Genomic DNA, 19,239 nt, shown 5'->3' on the forward strand with positions numbered 1-19,239 from the left:
TTTCTTTGAGATAGAATCTATGCCGTCCTGGAACTCACTATATAGATCAGGCTGCTCTCAAGTTCACAAAGATCAGTCTGCCTCTGCCTCCCCAGGGCTGGGATTAAAAGCTTGTGCCACTATGCCTTGCTCCTTTCTCCTTCTGTCCCCAAATTCCTCTCTGCCAAATTGCTATGAAGGGGTGAAGGGTTGGGGAAATGAAACTTGTCCATAATAAGGTAAAGATGACAAGGGCTAAGAGCTACAAGTTGGAGCTTTCCAGAAAAATAACTTAGAATCCTGATTACCTGATAGATACATATAAACCCATCAACTCCTGATCCCAAAAGAATAAATCATAAGCAAACATTGGCCTTCACTAGAGTTTATGCCCCTGTGGTTCACTGTGACACCAAGAGTCCCTTTTGCTTGTCCTTTTGTCCATTTCTAACCCTTGTTTACTCCAGCCTGATCTCTGCCCTTCTGGACTTGCCATTCTCCGTATCACCTGACAGGGTGGGGGTGGGGGAGTAGATGTGTATATAGCCCCTACCTCCAGTCAAGCCCAGAGTGGACGGGAAGGATTGCAGCACAGACCCGGTATGAAGAGGGAGCAGAGCTGTGGGTGGGCAACGTGCAAAGAGCATGGGACTTTAATTGTGGAGAGGGAAGGAGCTAAATTAGAGTGAGCATCCATCTGGGTGGGGCGAATCCCTGCAAGGGCCTGAAGCCCATCTGACGGCAATGTTCTTTCTCACCAGCAGCACTGTTCCTAGGCCGTAGTCTGCCATCATGAAGCTGCTCACAATGGTCGCACTGCTGGTCACCATCTGTAGCCTGGAAGGTGAGGTTTTGATACAGGGGAAACCAAAGGAAAGAAGGTACGGAGAGTCTTGGCTGCCCAACTCTCTTGTGCTTCTTCTATGGCTGAGTGCATCAACCAGCGGACTCAAGAGGAAGATTATTCTCTTTCTAAAGTCCAAAAACCCAAACCAAACCAAAATCAACAACAGAAAACATCTAGCAGGACCCCAATTTGGGGAAGGGGCTGAAAGCTGGGGTGGGTCCTGTGGGGTGTGAGGGGAGAGCGGGACTCATTGCTGGCAGTCTACATGCAGAGACTGTGATCTGTGTTGTGCAGGAGCTTTGGTTAAGAGACAGGCGGACGGACCGGATATGCAGAGCCTGTTGACTCAGTACCTTCAGAGCATGACTGACTATGGCAAGGATTTGGTGGAGAAGGCCAAGACCTCAGAGATTCAGAGCCAGGCCAAGTAAGTCTCTGGGAGAGAACTCAAAGGGCTACAGGACTGCTTCAGGGAGGGAGGCCGTTCTCACAGGAATCTTAACTCAGGGGTTGGGGTTAGGGATGCTCAGGCTTAACTTGGGGAGAAAAACCCCTCCCTTACCCTAGATGAGGGCAGCAAGAGGTGGACCTTGGACTCCAGTCTGCAGAGTCTGATCCTCTGCTGCATGGATGGCTTCTAACAGGCTTTGCTATATCAGGGTATACCAGGGTATATTATTTGGGGACCCTAGTCAGTCTGCTCTGACCTTCATCACCAACAAAGACCCTAACCTCTGCTGCTTCCGTTCCCCAGGGCATACTTTGAGAAGACACACGAGCAGCTGACACCCTTTGTCAAGTCAGCTGGAACTAGTCTGGTGAACTTCTTCAGCAGTTTAATGAACCTCGAGGAGAAACCGGCTCCTGCGGCTAAGTGAGATGTGCCAGGCCCAGTCTTCCCACCCCAGCTGCTCCACCGGCCACGGCCAGAGCCCCTCTCCCTACCTTCTGCCTGTTTTCTCCAATAAATGTGGAAGGAGTTAAACTTTGCGCCTCTTGTGTCTTTGGGTGTTTGGGAGAAGTAGCAGGGTGGAGGAGGAGAAGGAGGAAGGAATAAGAACTATGTTTCAAAAAGGAGAAGGAGACAAGTTTTGGTATCATGGGGAAGGAAAGGATTGGAGAAACCAGAGATGGACATGACAGAGTAGCTGCCTGTGATTTGTTTCCAAACCCGAGGAGTGTCCTGTGTGAATGACTCTGTAATGTCACTGAAGAACATGGACCCAAGAAAGGAATGACAAAATCCCTTCACTTGAGGTCATAGGAAACAAGGGTAACCCTCAGAATTTCATCTTTCTATAAAAAGATGGTGTTATTGTTGTTTTGTCTCGTTTTTGTTTTTTTTTTTTTAAAGAGCCTAGCAGTGTGACTCAAGACCCTGTCTTTCCTTTTGAGCCTGGGGACACTGTTTCCTCCGTCCCACAATAAAGAGGTTTGCCTGATCCTTTTGTTTAGCCGCCAGCAGCCAGGGGTCCCTGAAAGGAAAGCTGGGGATGGCAAGAGAAATAAGGAGCCAAGACAAAGTTCTCTCATCAAGGCTCAATCTTTTAATTCTAGGGTCTGATTTTTAAAGTGGGGGGGCATCCCCCGTATGCCAGGATCTCGTCAGGAAAGCAAGCTCAGCTGCTCAGCAGGTAGTGGCTTCTTGCAGGAAGCAGATGTGGCACTCAATAGACTTTACCGAGGTCAGAAAACTCCACCCTAGGTGGACTAGCTGACTGTGGCAGACAAAGTCTGATTCAACCTGCTCAAGGCTGGGAGGAAGGCACACTTTTGTCCCAAAGTGCACTAGTTTCTTGATTCAGAATCTCTAATTTAACCTTGTGTGGTGGTGTATGCCTTTAATCCCAGCACTTGGGAGGCAGAGGCAGGTGGATTTTTCTGAGTTCAAGGCCAGCCTGGTCTACAGAGTGTAGTTCCAAGACATCCAGGGCTACACAGAGAAACCTTGTCTAGAACAAACAAACAAACAAACAAACAAATGGTGTTTACTTCCTGACAACCTAGATTCAATTCTTGGGGACCCATATAGCAAAGGGAGACAGCAGACTCCTGTTAAGTTGTCCTCTGACCTCTACATACATGATATGACACACCTACACTGCACTAAATAAATTAATAAAAACTAGGGGGAAAAACCCTTCTGATGGGGGGCTGGCAACGTGGTTCAACTGGGTAAAAATGCTCGCAGTACAAATCAGATGCTCTGAATTTGATCTCTGGTACCCTTGGTGGTGAACATACATGTGCCATGGTAGCTTCACCTCCCACTCATAGTAATAAATAAATAAAACTTAAAATCTCTCATGTGACTATGCACAGTGGTATATGCCTATGCTCTCAGCACTCAGGAGGCTGAGACAGGAGGCTCACTGGAGCCCCCACAGACTGAGACTGAGACTCCAATGTCTTCCAATTGCTCAACCTCCTTCAAGACCTTCACCATTCACAAGACCTTCACCATTCACAACCATTCCCCTTCTCTTTTTATTCAGTGTTTCTGGGCCCATGGGAATACATCTGTAATTGTAGCTACTAAGGAGGCTGAAGCAAGGCTCTCCATTTCAAGGCCTGCCTGAGACTCAAAGGAAGTTCAAGGCCAGCCTGGAAAATTTAGAGAGACTCTTTCAAAAGGAAAAGGATGCCAGCATTTGGGAGACAGAGGCAGTTGGATCTCTGAGTTCAGGTCCAAGCTGATCTATATAGTAAGTTCTAGGCCAGTTAGAGCTACAAAATAGAAAGACCCTGTCTCAAAACAGAACAAACAACCCCCTACCCACTACAAAGAAAACTAACAAAAATAGTTTAATGGCACAGTCCTTATTCTAGCGTTTGAACACCCAATGTAGAAGCCAAAATAAAATAAAATGATAATAAAAAAAAAAAACTTTTTGTTTCATGTAGAACAATGTACAGAGACAAGAAAGTCAGTATCCCTGCTTTCAAGGTAACCTTAGTCAGGTTAATATTTCAAAGAGCCTGGATTTCTTATCTAGGTCAGTAAGCAGATAAAATGATACAATGGAAAAACAGTTTGAAAATAGAAATCATTATGCACTTTAGTGTTGTCTGGCACAAGGGTTGTGGGGGAGGGGGGTCAGGGAGGGTCAGAGAGGGGAGGGAAAGCTTGGTCGCGTTGGCCCTTTCAGGAAGAAATGCAGGCAGGGCCAGAGACAGAGCTCACTGCACCTAATGAGGCTTAAATATTTCCAAGCAGAGTTTCCTGGAGATTCTGGGGAAAGGACAGGGACTGGCAGGTGATTCCTTGTGGGAAACGACCTCCCATTGAGAGCCGATTTGTTCCCCCTGCCTTGCCTACCTCTCTACTAGGTTCTCTCTAAGGCCCTTCTTGCCCCCAAATCCCCTGAAAGTTCTCATAAAGTCTTCCACTAGGATATTGTCATGATCCTTGTCATCACATTCCTTCTGAATGTTTAGATTCCCAGCTATGCTACCTCAAACACGCACACGCTGGATAGATACTATCTAGATTGGTGACTATTCTGGGTTAGACATACAGGCTTCCCCACAAACCAGTCATGATTCATTTTTCAGATGCAAACAGCCACATTGGGTACAGAAAGAATTTCTCAGGTTCTAATGTCTCCAAATACATCTCTACTCCCAACACAGAGTTAAGAGTGTGAGAAAACAGCTGGGAGTGGTGGTGCACGCCTTTAATTCCAGCACTCGGGAGGCAGAGGCAGGCGGATTTCTGAGTTCGAGGCCATCCTGGTCTACAAAGTGAGTTCCAGGAGAGCCAGGGCTATACAGAGAAACCCTGTCTCAAAAAACAAAAAACAAACAAACAAAAAAAGAGTGTGAGAATGCTCTCTGCTCCAGCTCCATCTCAGAGCACCGAGGGACCGATGGTCTCCCCTCTCATCCAGATACAGTCAGCATCCATACGCCAAATGAACAAAGTAGCTCTAGAGTCCTGTGTTCTCAGGAGCTGAGTTTGCCTTACTCAAAACTATCGCCACTATCCAACCGAACACTTAATCCAAGTTCCACCAGTATGTGACAAATGACAAAATGAATTGAGTCAGGTCTCTGGCAGCTTTATTGGGGGGGTAATCCCTTTCCATTGTTTAGTGAGAGTCGAGGATCAGGGAAGGAAAGAGAAATGAAGCAAAGGAGGATGGAAGAAAAGAAATGTCAGTGAGTAAGTCTTTAACGGAGATGGGGACCTGCCAGTGTACACTGATGTAGAGCCTAGCTAGCATCATTATGTGAATAAGGTCAGCTAGCCTTCAAAGCACAGAGGTGACATAGCGATGTCAACCAAGAGGGCTAGGAGAGAATTAGAGGCGGGAAAAGAATGCACCCAAGCACATCTGTTCTGAAGCTACTGGGGTGGCTTCTCATGCTTCAGAGTCTCATATGTCTCCTGGCTCCGGGTGTTCAGGCCCTGCAGGAGAATCAGAATGATCAGGAATCTGAGTGCATCACAGGGCCCCCTTCCACCTCAGACTCCATTCCTATCAAGGTCATTCCCAACCCCGGCCTCTTTTTCTGACCCCTAAGGTAGGAATAAAAAGAGGTTCACTCACCGTGTAGACAGCATCTGCTTTCTACAGAGATGGAAAGAGCAAGGCATTAGAGACCCACCTTCTCCAGGGCCCCTCATCATTCTCCTTCCTACCCAGGGAGTATCTGGGTCAAGATCAATGGTAGCTGCCTTAAGCTAGGCACACTCCCATGATTGCTCATTTACCAGTGTGACTACAAACACACTTCAGAGCAACATGCAAGTCTCCAGTGTATTAATTGTCACCTCTGTAGGAAAACTGCTAATTAAGGTCGAAGTTCACCATAGCGGGGTATAGCCTCTGGGCTTGGTGCAATGTGGGAGACTCCCTTTGTTAGCAGGGGTTTTCCTTTTTTGACCTTGTCTGGGGAATTCTAAGCCCACACTGAGGAATGTCACGTAGCTTCAATTAGATTTTAGGACCAATTTCTTTAGTCCTGACAAAACCTGTTCAGCCAGAACCTGAGATTCCAGAAATGCTTCCCCATGCTAATGAGGTATACCAGACACCCTAAGACCCCAGCCAATGACATTTCCCATTTCTGGTTGTCCCTGCTCTCAGTCCCTCAAAGCTTTATAAGCCTTGAATCACCCTAAATAAAGTTGATCTGCCTACTGACAGTGAGTCCCGGTGTGGTCATTCATCAAACGTACTCACAGGGCTTCCAACAACATCTCTGCTCCCTTAGCCCGCGTGGATCGAATTGGCCAATGATCCACGAGGGCGGAGAGACCCACACACTTTGACTTGATTATTTCCTGTCTGGATATTTTATTTGCAGTTCAGCTAGATAGCAAGCAGGTTGTTACCCATCCTGAGACGAGGGGCAGGATACAGATTAACACCTAAGACACACGCCTTCCCAGGGGTGTCAGACCTCAGGCTAAGGCCCCGGAAAAGGTCAAAAGCCTGAAAAGAAACGCTGACGTGCAGATGTGGGAGACTCCATACCTCACGGCTGGCTATAGCTGCCTTTCGGACCTGGATCTGGAGTGGGGGAAAGGAAATCAGAAAAGGAGAAGTTGGGGGCCCATCTTCTTTCCCTTCAGACCATGGGGAACCCCTCTCGCTCCCCTTCTTGCTGTCCCCCCCACCCCCACTTCTGGGTCTGGTTCTTAGGCCACCCCACCTTACCTTGAGTCGACAGTAGAGTAGGGTAAGGACAATACCATACAAAAACAGGACGGCGTCCAGGATATAGCAGAGCTGCGGCTCTCCCAGGGCAGCTGAGGGGATACGGGGTGCCCATGGGACCCGGTGTAGAGGGAAGGGAAGGGCCATCCCTCAGGGAAGGGAAAGGACTCTTTCTTTCTTTCTTTCTTTCTTTCTTTCTTTCTTTCTTTCTTTCTTTTTTCTAAAGGTTTATTTATTTTTATGAGTTCACACCAGAAGAGGGCATCAGATCCCATTACAGATGGTTGTGAGCCACCATGTGGTTGCTGGGATGTGAACTCAGGACCTCTGGAAGAGGTGTCAGTGCTCTTAACCACTAAGCCATCTCTCCAAGCCCATGGTGGCCTTCTAAGGGAAGAAACTAACTCCCTCTCTAGACTATTGTTCCCCGGTTGCCCCTGAGACCACGACAGGGGTGGGACAGGAAGCATGAAGGGCTCTGCTGCACTAGGACTTAGGTTTACTATAGACTTCCCTCTCTACCCACCCGGCAGCTCTCTTTTCAGTATTGTGGTTCCTCTGGCATCATTGAGCACTTGGTCTACCTCAAGGACCCATTGGAGTTCACTGGGCTGAGACAAAAAGGAAAAAAAAAAAAAAAAAAAACAGAAAACCTCGGCCCAAAGGGGGAGGGGAGAGGAAAATAGTGGCAAATTTCAGCAAAGAAACCACACGAGTATGTCTCTGTTAAGTCCTGTGACCTGTGGCTGAGGGCTGGACAGGAAGGATGTGAGCTGGGGAAGGGAGGCAAGACTATTACTCTATTATTGGTCATCTTCTCAGCCTCACTGCTTTTTATCTCACCAGAGAACTTAACGATACCAAAAAAACAAACCAAAACCAAAGCGACTGCTTTTTGAGGCTCTAGAGATGCCATTGGCTTTGCACGGGAAGCTGGATGGTGACCGACCACAGCTCAAAGGAAAGACCACAAACTAAGTTTAAAATACGGATTCCTCCTCCTGCTATTCTGTCCTGTTAATCACGATAGGCTTCCAAGAAGGGAAGTTTATGCAACTAGAAATAAAAATTTTTAAAAGCATCACACAGGAGCTGAAAGAGATGGGTTGTATAATCCCAGCACTTGGGAGGCTGAGGAAGGCGTCGCCATGAGTTTGAGGTCAGCCTGAGCTACATAGTGAGTTCCAAGACCAGCCTAGGATAGAGTGAAATCAAACAAACTGCTGGTGGTGGCACACACAACTTTGATCCCGGCACCTGGGAGGCAGGCTGGTGGATCTCTGAGTTGGAAGCCAGCCTGGTCAACAGAGCAAGTTCCACGACAGCCAAGGCTACACAGAGAAACCCTGTCTCAAGGTTAAAAAACAAAACAAAACACCAACAGAAAACAAAACAAAACAAAAAGCATGCAAAAAACAAACAAACAAAAAAAACCCCCAAAAACCAAAAACCAAGAAAACCCCCAAATTAAAGGACACAGAAACTGAACATGGTAGCCCCATACAACTAACTACACCAGGCTAAGGCAGGACGATTGTGCATGATGCCAGCCTGGGCCATAAGATGAGATCCTGCCTCAAATGCTCGCACAGGATCTGGGCTCCAGCCTTATCAGGAGAGATAATCGGATGTTAGCCTGCTGGAGGGACCTTGACATTTTTTTTACGTTCCTCAGCTGATACATAAGACTCTAAGACCGGGCACTTCACGTGGCCTGTCTGCTTATCGGTTGACAAAATGGTGTAGCCCTGCCCACTTCCACACAAGTCAGGTTAACTAAGATCAGTAAAATTCTTTTTGCTCTACAGCACTCACACTCACGATATTGCATAAATCTCAAAACTACCCTGTGAAAGATACACCAACTTCACCATTTTATGATGACGAAACCCAGGCGCTCAGAAAAGCTAAGAAAACACTCAGGGCCAGAGTTGAGCAACAGACTTGGAACTCAAATCTAGGTTTCCTGCTCCCAAAGTCTGGGCTTTTCTCTGTGACCCTCCTTCCCAGTCATTCTCTGTTTCCCTAAAGGTTAACCCCACCTCTGAAAAAAAAGCCAGCTGTCAATCAGCAGTGCTTTTCAAAACTTCTTACTGGGCATGGTGGCACAGACCTATAAAGCCAGCATTTGGAAGGAGAAGGCAGGAGACCAGGAAACCAAGGTTACCCTCAGCTAAACAGGGAGTTTCAAGGCTAACTTGGGCTACAGGAGTTCCTCCTCACACCAGGATTGATAGACCACACAGTAAGCGACACCGACGCTGAGGGGTGTTCACAGGCAGAGCAGAACCTCAGAGCCGCTGCTTCGTGCTGCTTTTGGCTTTTCTTCTCAGCTGACGACTGAGACTACAGGACTCTGTGCTCTGATGCCTACGTTATCAGTTCAAGGAACGGCGTGGCCCTCACCATCCCCAGAAATGGCATTCATTTCTATTTTGACTCCCTTGCCTTACTCCCAAGCGCAGACAGGCCCTTGCCTATATAGAGGGTTATCTAGTTAGCTAGATACCAGCTCCCAACAGAGCATCCTATGGTGTTGCTGATCAAGAAATGTAACTTTCCTGAAGCTGCTCTCCGTGCTGTACAGTCCAGACCCCTGACAAACCCACCCTTCATATAGGCTCTAAAGTCAGGAAAGAAAGAAAGAAAGAGAGAGAGAGAGTGAGTGTGTGAGAGAGAGAGAGACAACAAGAAATAATGGCTGTGCCTGGGTGGGGATCCAACAGGGCTAAATTCAGAATCTGCCTCGGCCCTGGCGGGCTCGCCTAAGGCCAGTCTTCTTCCATCCCCAATTCCTGCCCTAGATTCCCACTCAAGCCCAGCTAACGCTCGCTGAAGCCTTCCCCTTACCTGCTTGTTCCACCAAAAGGAGCAAGAACAAGATCACGGCTGAGATCATCCTGGGTGCGCTGGGGGCTGCGGCGCTGGGAGCTGGTGATCGCTGGTGATCGCGCTGCGCTGACAGAACTGCGCAGCTGTGCCCACGAACAGTTCCCTGACCACAGTTCCCTCCTTCCTGCCACGCCTTCGCCCACACTTTGGCCCCTTCCCCTTCCTGTACTACAGACCAGGCAGCTCCCGGAAGGGCCAATTTGGGGAGCTGGACGATCTGGCCTCTTAAGACTCAGCCCTTTCAGGGACCAACCTAACCCACAGAATGAGCAGACTTTCATGCTGGGGAAAGGTTGTCTATATCTACCATATTTAACCACCCACCACCACCCACCACTCAGATGCATGCTATGTAGGCAGCAAACTGCCCCTAGAGACTCCCCTAGACACCCACCATAACCCCTACCTTCCTATCTAGAACTTTATACACCCATTTGTCATTTGAGTTAGCAGTTTTATAGATACCAAGAGGGTCGGAGCAGGAGGAAGTGAGGGAAAGGGGAAATGGGGAATGGAGAAGTGGAAAGAGCAAGACTCAGAGAGGGGGGTGGAGATCAGCTGGGAAAACTAAGATCTAAGTCAGAGAAATACAAAGTGAAAGGCAGCAAGACACCAAGAAAGACACATTACAAGCTGAGCTTAGGGGCCAAAAGGTGGCTAATTTAATATAATGTCTCCTTTTCTAGTACATGCACAGAAAGCCTGCGCAGCTAAGTGCGAACAAGTGCACCTTTGTTTACACACGCAGAGACACACAGCCTTGTCTCCCACCAGACACAGGCCTCGAAGGAGCAGCTGACAGGCAAGGCAGCTCGAGGGTGGTGCTTTCGCTTATCGGTCTATTTCTCCAAACACAATATCCTGGGTACCTAAAAGGTTAGAGAATGAAATGTTATCACCAGAGGTCCAGAGTACATTACGATGTCCAAGAAACTCCGGCCCAGAGGCCAGGACTCAGTCTATGCTGAACAGGAAGTGTTTGGTTTCTGCTACCATACAGAATCCCAAACCCCTTGTCTTAGACATCTTACTATATAATAAAAAGGTCTCATACCTATGATGGCCACGACATCTGCCAACATGTGTCCCTTAGACATCTTGTCCAAACCAGCCTGTGGAGATGGGGGTGGCAACAGTGTTAACCCAAGTCTGCAGAGAAGAGCTCTTAAAAATCTCACCCAAAGGCTGGCCGGTGTGGGAGTATACACGGTACACGGTTAACCTGAGCACTGGGGAAGGCATTCATGAGTTTGAAGCCAGCCTAGTCTACATAGAGAATTCTAGGCCAACCACAGACCTTGACTCTGTCTCAAAACAAATCAAACACCACCACAACAAAATCCTCCAATAAACTGGGCACACGAGCTCATGGCTGTTATTGTAGTACTTGAGAGTCTAAGGCAGGAGGGTGACCGTGAATCCAAGGATAGCTCTCACACGGGTTCCAGGCTAATTTGGGTTATGTGGCAAAACTGTCTTAAACAAACAAATGAAACAAAACAAAGCTTCACCAGGAATTGGGTGTGGAGCTTCAGACCTGTGATTCTCACACCGGGAGGGCTAAGGCAGGAGATAATAAGTTTGACGCCAGCCTTGGCTACATAGGGAGTTCTAGACACCATAGGGCTGTATAGCAAAGTTCTATCTCCAAAGAGCCAGGTGCTGGAGAAATGGTCCGGCAGCTAAGAACATGCACTGCTCTTGCAGAGGACCCAGGATTGGCTCCCGAAACCAACAGCAGGTAGTTAGTTGGTTGTCACTTGTAACTCCAGCTCCAGGGGATCTGATGTCCCCTTTTAGCCTCTGCAGGCACCTGCTCTCATGTGGCATACATATATAAATAGAACACACAAGTAAGTTAAAAAATAAATACTAGCAGGGCAGTGGTGGCGCACACCTTTAATCCCAGCACTTGGGAGGCAGAGGCAGGTGGCTTTCTGAGTTCGAGGCCAGCCTGGTCTACAAAGTGAGTTCCAGGATAGCCAGGGCTACACAGAGAAACCCTGTCTCAAACAAACAAACAAACAAACAACCCTAAATAATTTAAAATAATGGCGGAAAAAGAATAACAATACTCAACCAAGGTCAGTAAATTATTAACGTGCTGCAGTTAGAATCACTGGGATTGTCTTACCAGGTGGGCAAAACCGGGAGCCTTGATCTTACACCGATAAGGGCGGCTGCTGCCATCGGATACCAAGTATACCCCAAACTCTCCCTGTCCACGGAAGAAAGTTGGATGCCCCATTAGTAGGAAAAGCTCTCTCCTACCAAACCCTGTCTGGCTTCCCTTTACACCTCTGTCACTAGTGAGGGAGTACTTTGTTCGCTGTCTGCCTCTGGCCACCCACCACACAGAGGCTTCCTCCCCTGCCCCCCTCACCTTAGGAGCTTCAATGGCAGTATATGTGGCTCCCGGAGGAACTTGGTAGCCCTCTGTATACAGCTTAAAGTGATGAATTAGTGACTCCATGGACGTCTGAAAGAAGGAAAAGGAAGCATCAAGAAACCAGATCCATCTGGCTGCCGGTGGCGCACACCTTTAATCCCAGCACTTGGGAGGCAAAAGCAGGCAGACCTCTGAGTTTGAAGCCAGCCTGGTCTACAGAGTAAGTTCCAGGACAGACGGGGCTGTACAGAGAAACCCTGTCTAAACAAAACAAACAACAAGCTCTAGCCTTGGGCTTTCCCCTGAGAGACAGCAATCTCTACCTTCAGAGAGACTAACAGCCCACATGTAGGTCAGGGAGAGTAATGGCGGAATAAACGATGAGCGCTCGCTGTGAGAGGCTGAGTCTTAGCAAGTTAAACAGAAAGGTGGGATTTAACCCAAGACCCGTGCTCCACAGCTACCGGCCCCTTGCAAAGACCCCTCGATTCTTCCCTCTCCTGAGGCCAACCTTCATCTCTGCTCGCTTAGGTGGGGACACTTTGGCGTCATCAACCTTGATCTCCCCAGGAGGCATCTTGTTCAGACACTGTTCAATGATTCGCAGGGACTGGCGCATCTCCTCCACACGACACAGGTACCTGAAATGATGAGACAGACTCAGAACAAGAGAAAGCAGACTGAGGGGTGAGCAGGAGTCTGGATGGAAGCCCCGGAAGACCTGAAACATGGTCAGTAAATGGTCCTCAGTTTCCCCTGGCACAGTCTCTCTGCTTGGCATGGTTGCCCATTCACATCCCGAAGTGCCTGGATTCTACTGGTAAGTCCTTCTCCAAATCACCTCTCTCTCTTTTCTCTCAGAGGTGGCCTGTACTTTCCCCTCCTTACCCTCACTCAGAGTTTGGACTGCAGAGTAAGGGAGTTGAATGGAAAGATAAACAAAGAGACCGGCAGCAGCAAATCTTACTCAGGGTCAGTAAACAGGAAGAGCGCTGGGTCAGAAGGATTCGGACTCCATCACGGACAGGCTAATCCCTAGCTTATGCTTCAGCCTTCTCGGCTACAAATGCAGTCCAAACTAGTTCTAAGATAGCATGGCGGCACATGGGGTGGGGGTGGGGGTGTGGGGGAGAAACCAGCGGTCTGATTTGGTATATGTGGTGGTGCGGGCCATACTGGGGATTGTGACTGCTAAATACACACTCTACCAAGTCTAACACGTTCCACGGGCTCCTACAGATACTAGGCAACAGAGCAAAGAGAAGTCAGGCAGGAACGAAGAGCTGAGCCATGATTCGAATCTTACCTATCGTAGCAGTCCCCTCGAGAACCAATAGGAACATCAAACTCCACCTGGTCGTAAACGTCATAGGGCTGGGTCTTCCGCAAGTCCCACTGGATGCCTGAGCCTCGGAGCATCACCCCACTACAGGGCATAATGGGCATAGGACCATCCTCCACAAGAAAGGACAAGCATGCCTCCCACCTCCCTCCCATCCCCCACAACAGAGGACAAGCATGCCTCCCATCTCCCTCCCATCCCCCACAACAGAGGACATGCACGCCTCCCATCTCCCTCCCCACATCTGGTTATGGAACAGAAACTCCAGGCATGGAGAGCATAGCATCAAACACAGCTGAAACAAGACACTGGGCTGTACCTCTCTACGGCCTCTCCTACCTGAATCCATAGTTAAGTGCGTCTTCTGCTGTTACAACCCCAATATCGATGGTCCTATTTCGCCAGATTCTATTGTTGGTCAGCATCTATGGATGGAGAAGCCCACTGTGCTAATATTCTTCGTGACAATCTCAAAAGCCTCTGTACTTATGCACTGCTGGGTCCTAAAACCCCACAAGCCTTTCTGGGAGATAAAGGTATTTTTCCCGCGTCGAGTTCTGTCTCACCTCCTCCACCTCATCAATCCGAAGAGAGAAGTTCTTGGAAAATTCATAAATGTCATCCATAAGCCCAAGAGGTAGGTCCTAGAAGCCAAGTGGTGATTCTTGTTACAGCACCGCTTCTCAAAAGGCCAGAGTTCCGACAGCCCACACTGCCCTCCAGTGGCCGCAGAGGAGAGCGGCCAGAGAGCAGCTCACTCACCTGGTGCACTCCTCCAGGTCGGATATACGCGGCGTGCATCCGGGCCCCAGACACCCGCTCATAGAACTCGAACATCTTCTCTCTTTCTTCAAACATCCAGAAGAAAGGAGTCATGGCACCAATGTCCAGGGCATGTGTGGTGACAGCCATGATATGGTTTAAAATCCGAGTGATCTCTCCAAAGAGCACTGTGAGACAGAAAGACAGGGAGTGGTGGAAGGGGCTGGAAAGATTGCTTGGCGGCAGAGAGAGGCGTTTGCTAACAAGTCTGGAGTCCACATGTTAGGTAGGAGGGAACCGACTCCCCAGAAGCTGACCTCTGACCTCCCCACACACGCCTTGATATATACTGTTTCACATTTATGCACACACAGTAAATAAATAAATATATATTATCATGGGTGTTGTTTTATTCCTTCTTTTAAAGAAAGAAGTACGTGGGAGCCGAGGACTCGTCGTACAGATCATTCTGGGTGGAATCTGGAATCTAAATAGCACAGTTGAGTCCAGTGCACTTAAGATGCCCGTGTTCAACAGTGGACAGCAGAAATAAACATACCTCGGATCCACTGTGCCCGGGGAGGAGGTTGGATGTTTAGCAACTTCTCCACAGCTATCGAATAGGCCTGTTCATTACACATCATGGACACATAGTCCAACCGGTCAAAGTATGGAAGGGCCTGGGGAAACAGGGCATCAAGGTCACATCTAACAGACCAAGGCGTCCACTGCTGCTAGAAACCTTCCCCGTGACAGGCACTGAAAGTTAGTGCTTACCTTTAGAGCCTTCAGCTAAGCAGGATGAAATGTCCCCCAAATCACTACCATGCTGATTTAAGACTAGCGTAAAATGTTTACAAACTGACTATCTAAAATGATTGGAGATTTACCATTACTTTGATTTATCATGTTGACAATTTCCATGGTAAAAATACTCTTACCATGGCCAAATTTTAAGTTATCAAAATGTAACTAAACACACCCTTGAAACACACAGCCCAAAATTATACAGTATCTTCAGGATACAGATCAACTGTCTCTATGGGTTTGAGGCCAGCCTGGTCTACCTACTTAGTGAACTCCAGGATAGCCAGAGCTACATAGTAAAACTTTGTCTCAAAACAAAATGCCAAAACTACACATATATAGAGAAAGAGAGAGAGAGAGAGAGAGAGAGACTGTGTAATCTAATTTCTAATAATAATTTCAGCAACTAAGTCATAACGTTTCCTAAAAAATTGCATCCTCAGCCTCCCAAGCCATTTTAAGTTGACTTCAGCATGGAAGCCTTTCAGAGAGTGCCGTACACTTCTTTCTCCTCTTAGTCCCTTAAAACCGAGACTTGGAAGGAGACTTGGAAGGAGAAAGGGAGTACGTTTTATAGTAACTTTAGCCCAGAATGTCAAGAAAGCTAAGTCCCAGCTGCCTACTAAGTCAGTTCCAGCTTCCAGGAAGAAGGCGGAGTTAAAATCCTCCCTGGGACAGCCTGTTCTGGTCCTGGTGTCATTAGTGACGCAGGATGATGCTACAGGAGTTAACCCACGAAAGCTGGGACCTGAAGCCACCACTGCTTTGGCTCTCTGGAGGAAGTCACAGAGCTGGGTCTAAGCCCTTTATTCCAAGGCCTTTCTTCATAACAGTAAGAAAAAGAAAAAGAAAAAAAAAAAACAACCGACAAGCAAACAAAAACCACCTTTAGAATCTATTCCAGATCCAACTCCTTCCAACCCGACCTTCAACTATTTAGGTCACACAGTTCTTCTACGACGGCAAACTCTGTCACAAACCTCCTCCGGTCACTCTGACTCACTGAGTGTTTTGAAAACAAATCAAGAGAGTGGGAAGACACGAGAATCAGCCGTTAATCTGAAAGAGCTGACACCTCATTCCCCCTTCTCTGCCCTCTGGGACACTCTCTTTGACACACTCATAGTTGAGGAGGGAAACTGAGGCACTAGAGCAATGATAAAAAGCCAGAAATCAGACAGAGAGAAACTGGCAGGGGCCCCCGGCTGTAAGGTCAGGATGCTGAAAGAACCCATCCAGCCCCACATCCTTTAGCACCTTCTCCACTCTCCATCCAGTCCTGCTAGCCTCAAAGCACTAAACCCCCACCACTCTCCCGCCCTGAAGCTCTGGGGCAGCAAACCCATCAGGTCTCAGCTCTCCCCGGCTGCCATCAGCAGGCCCCTGGTCACCTCCACACCTGCAGATAGGTCTTGTACTCAATGAGCTTCTCCGTGCCTCGGTGCAGGAGCCCGATGTGAGGGTCACATTTCCGCACCATCTCTCCACTCAGTTCCAGCACGAGTCTCAGGACTCCGTGGGCTGCTGGGTGCTGGGGCCCAAAGTTCAGGGTCATGTTGGTCACCGGTTTTTCCTTCAAAATGTCCACATCTGAGAAGTGGAAAATAAGTCAGGGCCAAATGATAATTCCCTTGGGGATCCCCCTGGTACAGCCTCTGGCCCACCATTGCATCCCTTGTTAGCACCCTCATTCCAATAACTAGGAAGATGGCTAACAGGTGGGAAAACGAAAGGAAGCTCTGATCATTAAGTTCATGTCATAGGCCCCGGGGTGGTAGTTCTCAACCTGTGGGTCGAGACCCCTGTCAAGCACCGCTTTCATGGTCACCTAAGACCATCAGAAAACACAGATATTTACATCACAATGTATAAAAGTAGCAAAATTAGTTATGAAGTAATAGCAAAAATAATTTTATGGCTGTGGTCACCACAACCTGAGGAAATGTATTAAGAGCTGCAGTGTTAGGAAGGCTGAGAGCCACTGCCACACAACATCTTTTACTTTGTTGTTGTGCTGAGGATAGAACCTGGGCACAAGCTCCACCCCTGAGCCACCTCCCACCTCCTCCTCTCAGACAGGCCCTCACCAGGTTATCCAGGATGGCCTTGAACTCATTCTGTAGTCTACACTAGTTACAGCTGTGCCTCAGCCTCCTGAAGAACTGGGCTTACAGGCCTGTTACCAGGCGTGGCCACTATTCTTCTTCTGTGTTTGTTTGTTTGTTTGTTGGGATAGGGTTTCACTACTATAGATCCAACTGGCCTGGAACTCACTATGTAAACCACAATGCTATGAATTCAGAGATCTGCCCGCCTTTGCCTCCTAAGCACTGGAACTAGAAAGGCATGTGCTACCACAGCTGACAAACATTTACTAGTTTCATTTTTTAATGGGTATGTGCGTGCCTGAGTGTGGTGAGCCGTCCAGTGGCTCACAAGGACGGGTATACCTGAATGGCAGGCCAGCGCTGAAAGAGAGGGAAACTAGGAGACGAGAGAAAGATGGAACCAAGACAGTGTTCTGATCAAGGTTCAAATTTTTAATGGCAGACACACACGCTTTATAAAGAGAGGGGAAAGCCCATTCTCGCCAAATCATCCTTGGAGCCCAGCTGCAACTGACCACGTGTAGGCTCCAGAACAGCTAGGCAGCAGGTAGCAGCAGCGGCAGTGGCAGAACAATAGAGTGATCAAGGGAGGCAGGCTCCACCCCAGGTGATCTCCTTGGTGGCAACAAAGTCAAGCCTGGCTCAGCCTGCTTCAGGCTTATGGGAGGCTACACCTGCGTGTGTACATATGTGTGCCACGTGTGAGCAGGAGCCCACAGAGGCCAGAAGATCCCCAGAACTGGAGTTATAGATGGCTGAGAGCCAACGTATGGGTGCTGGGAATTGAACCGAGGTCTTATTCAAGAGCTCTAAACCACTGAGCCTGGCCTTCTTATCTGTAAGTCTCATGATATATCTAAATGTATCTGATAAGTGGACAATCAGTGAGAAATACATTCTTAAGCTCAGTATGGAAGTGCATGCCTTTAATGTCATTACAAAGAAGACAGCAGCAGGTAGATCTGTGAGTTCAAGACAGCATGAAGGAGAAAGATTACTACTAAATGACAGGGCTCATCACTGTTTTGAGACTGGGGCTCATGTAGCTCAGGCCACCAAACTCACGACCACTATGCAGTTGAAGGTGGTAACCCTGAAATTCCAACCCTCTTGCCCCAGATTATGCCATGCTGGGTATCGAATCAAACCCAGGACCTTGTGACTGCTAAACCGGCACTCTACGAACTAGACTACATTCCCAGCCCAAAAGGCAAGGTTGTTTCTGTTTTGTTTTTGGCTACAGGGTCTCTACAGAGTTCTGGCTATCCTGGAACTCACTATGTGTACCAACCTGGCCTCAAACTCAGAGACCCAACTGCCTCTGACTCCCAGGTGCCGGGATTAAAGGCATATGAGAGCATGCAGTTTTTACCCTCAAGAAACTGACACTTTTGAGCCAGGCATGGTTGTTGTATTCTTAGTGCTCAGGAGGTGGCGGCAAGCACATGCTTGGTCTACATGGTGAGCAAGGCTCCAAACCAGCCAAGGCTACATGGCTACATGGTGAGAGGCTATCTCAAAAAATTACATAAACAAATAGGAAGAAAGAAAATTAGACTTTAACTTGTAATCAATTACATGTGAAAACTAGAAACAGATGAAATTTGTAAGTTACCAGGCAGGGTTTACTGGGTCAGGCATGATGATGCTTGCCTTTAATCCCAGCAGTCGGGGTAGGGGTAGAGGCAAGTGATGTAAACCCTCTTGAAATGCCCAAGATCTAACACAAGACAGATCTAAACAAGAGTGATGACGATAGCCGGGTATGGAGGCACACACCTTTGATCCCAGCACTTGAGAGGCAGATGCAAGCTGATCTCTGTGAGTTCGAGGCCAACCTGGTCTATAGAGTACGTTTCAGGACATCCAGGACTACAGAGTGAGGCTGTATCTCAAAAGAGTTGGGAGAGCAATAGAAAACGGACATCAGGAGTGAGGACGATGGGATTTTAAAAGGAAGTGCTGAAGAAATGGCTGACAGCTGAGAGCACCTGCTGTTCATGTAGAGGAGTCAGGTTTGGTTCTCAGCATCCTACACAAGTGGTTCACAACCACCCACAACCCTGTTCTGGGGGACGTGATGCCCTCTCCTGTTCTCTGTAGTGTACACACACAACCGTCCTTATAAAACAGCCTGGTTTGGGCTGCAGAAATGGCTCAGTGGTTTAGGGCACTGACTGATCTTCCAGAGGTCCTGAGTTCAATTCCCAGCAACCCATGATGCTCACAATCTGGTATGCAGATATGCATGAAGACAGACCACTCATATTCATAAACAAATCTCTTTTAAAAAGCTGCCTGGTGCCGGGCGGTGGTGGTGGCGCACACCTTTAATCCCAGCACTTGGGAGGTAGAGACAGGTGGATTTCTGAGTTCGAGGCCAGCCTGGTCTACAGAGTGAGTGCCAGGACAGCCAGGGCTACACAGAGAAACCCTGTCTCAAAAAT

General features: G+C 48.2%; 3 protein-coding genes across 4 annotated transcripts in view; 1 reads left to right on the forward strand and 2 right to left on the reverse strand.

Moving 5' to 3' along the window:
* Nucleotides 1-469: 469 nt before the first annotated feature.
* Nucleotides 470-1,816, forward strand: Apoa2 (apolipoprotein A2). Of its 2 annotated transcripts, none has more exons than XM_021177190.2 (4): nucleotides 470-579; nucleotides 741-823; nucleotides 1,121-1,253; nucleotides 1,581-1,816. In XM_021177190.2, the coding sequence occupies exons 2-4, from the start codon at nucleotides 772-774 to the stop codon at nucleotides 1,702-1,704; spliced, it is 309 nt and encodes a 102-aa protein (XP_021032849.1). In that variant the 5' UTR covers nucleotides 470-579; nucleotides 741-771; the 3' UTR covers nucleotides 1,705-1,816. The 2 variants fall into 2 exon arrangements, with proteins under 2 accessions (XP_021032849.1, XP_021032840.1); XM_021177181.2 differs by having other exon boundaries at nucleotides 744-823.
* A 3,050-nt stretch (nucleotides 1,817-4,866) lies between these two features.
* On the reverse strand, nucleotides 4,867-9,516 carry Fcer1g (Fc fragment of IgE receptor Ig). The gene is made up of 5 exons (XM_021177229.2): nucleotides 9,343-9,516; nucleotides 6,493-6,584; nucleotides 6,310-6,345; nucleotides 5,380-5,400; nucleotides 4,867-5,237 (listed from the first exon to the last, which is right to left on the reverse strand). The coding sequence occupies exons 1-5, from the start codon at nucleotides 9,389-9,391 to the stop codon at nucleotides 5,175-5,177; spliced, it is 261 nt and encodes an 86-aa protein (XP_021032888.1). The 5' UTR covers nucleotides 9,392-9,516; the 3' UTR covers nucleotides 4,867-5,174.
* A 505-nt stretch (nucleotides 9,517-10,021) lies between these two features.
* The window catches only part of Ndufs2 (NADH:ubiquinone oxidoreductase core subunit S2), a 12,641-nt gene continuing 3,423 nt past the window's right edge, over nucleotides 10,022-19,239 (reverse strand). The window contains exons 3-13 of the mRNA XM_021177238.2: nucleotides 16,084-16,274; nucleotides 14,437-14,557; nucleotides 13,878-14,065; nucleotides 13,682-13,759; nucleotides 13,455-13,540; nucleotides 13,080-13,199; nucleotides 12,285-12,414; nucleotides 11,768-11,863; nucleotides 11,519-11,602; nucleotides 10,439-10,496; nucleotides 10,022-10,253 (exon numbers count right to left, since the gene is read on the reverse strand). Coding sequence (XP_021032897.1) covers nucleotides 10,216-10,253; nucleotides 10,439-10,496; nucleotides 11,519-11,602; nucleotides 11,768-11,863; nucleotides 12,285-12,414; nucleotides 13,080-13,199; nucleotides 13,455-13,540; nucleotides 13,682-13,759; nucleotides 13,878-14,065; nucleotides 14,437-14,557; nucleotides 16,084-16,274 — 1,190 coding nt within the window. The 3' untranslated portion in view covers nucleotides 10,022-10,215. The remainder of the gene's footprint in view (nucleotides 10,254-10,438; nucleotides 10,497-11,518; nucleotides 11,603-11,767; nucleotides 11,864-12,284; nucleotides 12,415-13,079; nucleotides 13,200-13,454; nucleotides 13,541-13,681; nucleotides 13,760-13,877; nucleotides 14,066-14,436; nucleotides 14,558-16,083; nucleotides 16,275-19,239) is intronic.

The sequence above is a fragment of the Mus caroli genome, chromosome 1 (assembly GCF_900094665.2).
Source record: "Mus caroli chromosome 1, CAROLI_EIJ_v1.1, whole genome shotgun sequence".
Lineage (NCBI taxonomy): Eukaryota > Metazoa > Chordata > Mammalia > Rodentia > Muridae > Mus > Mus caroli.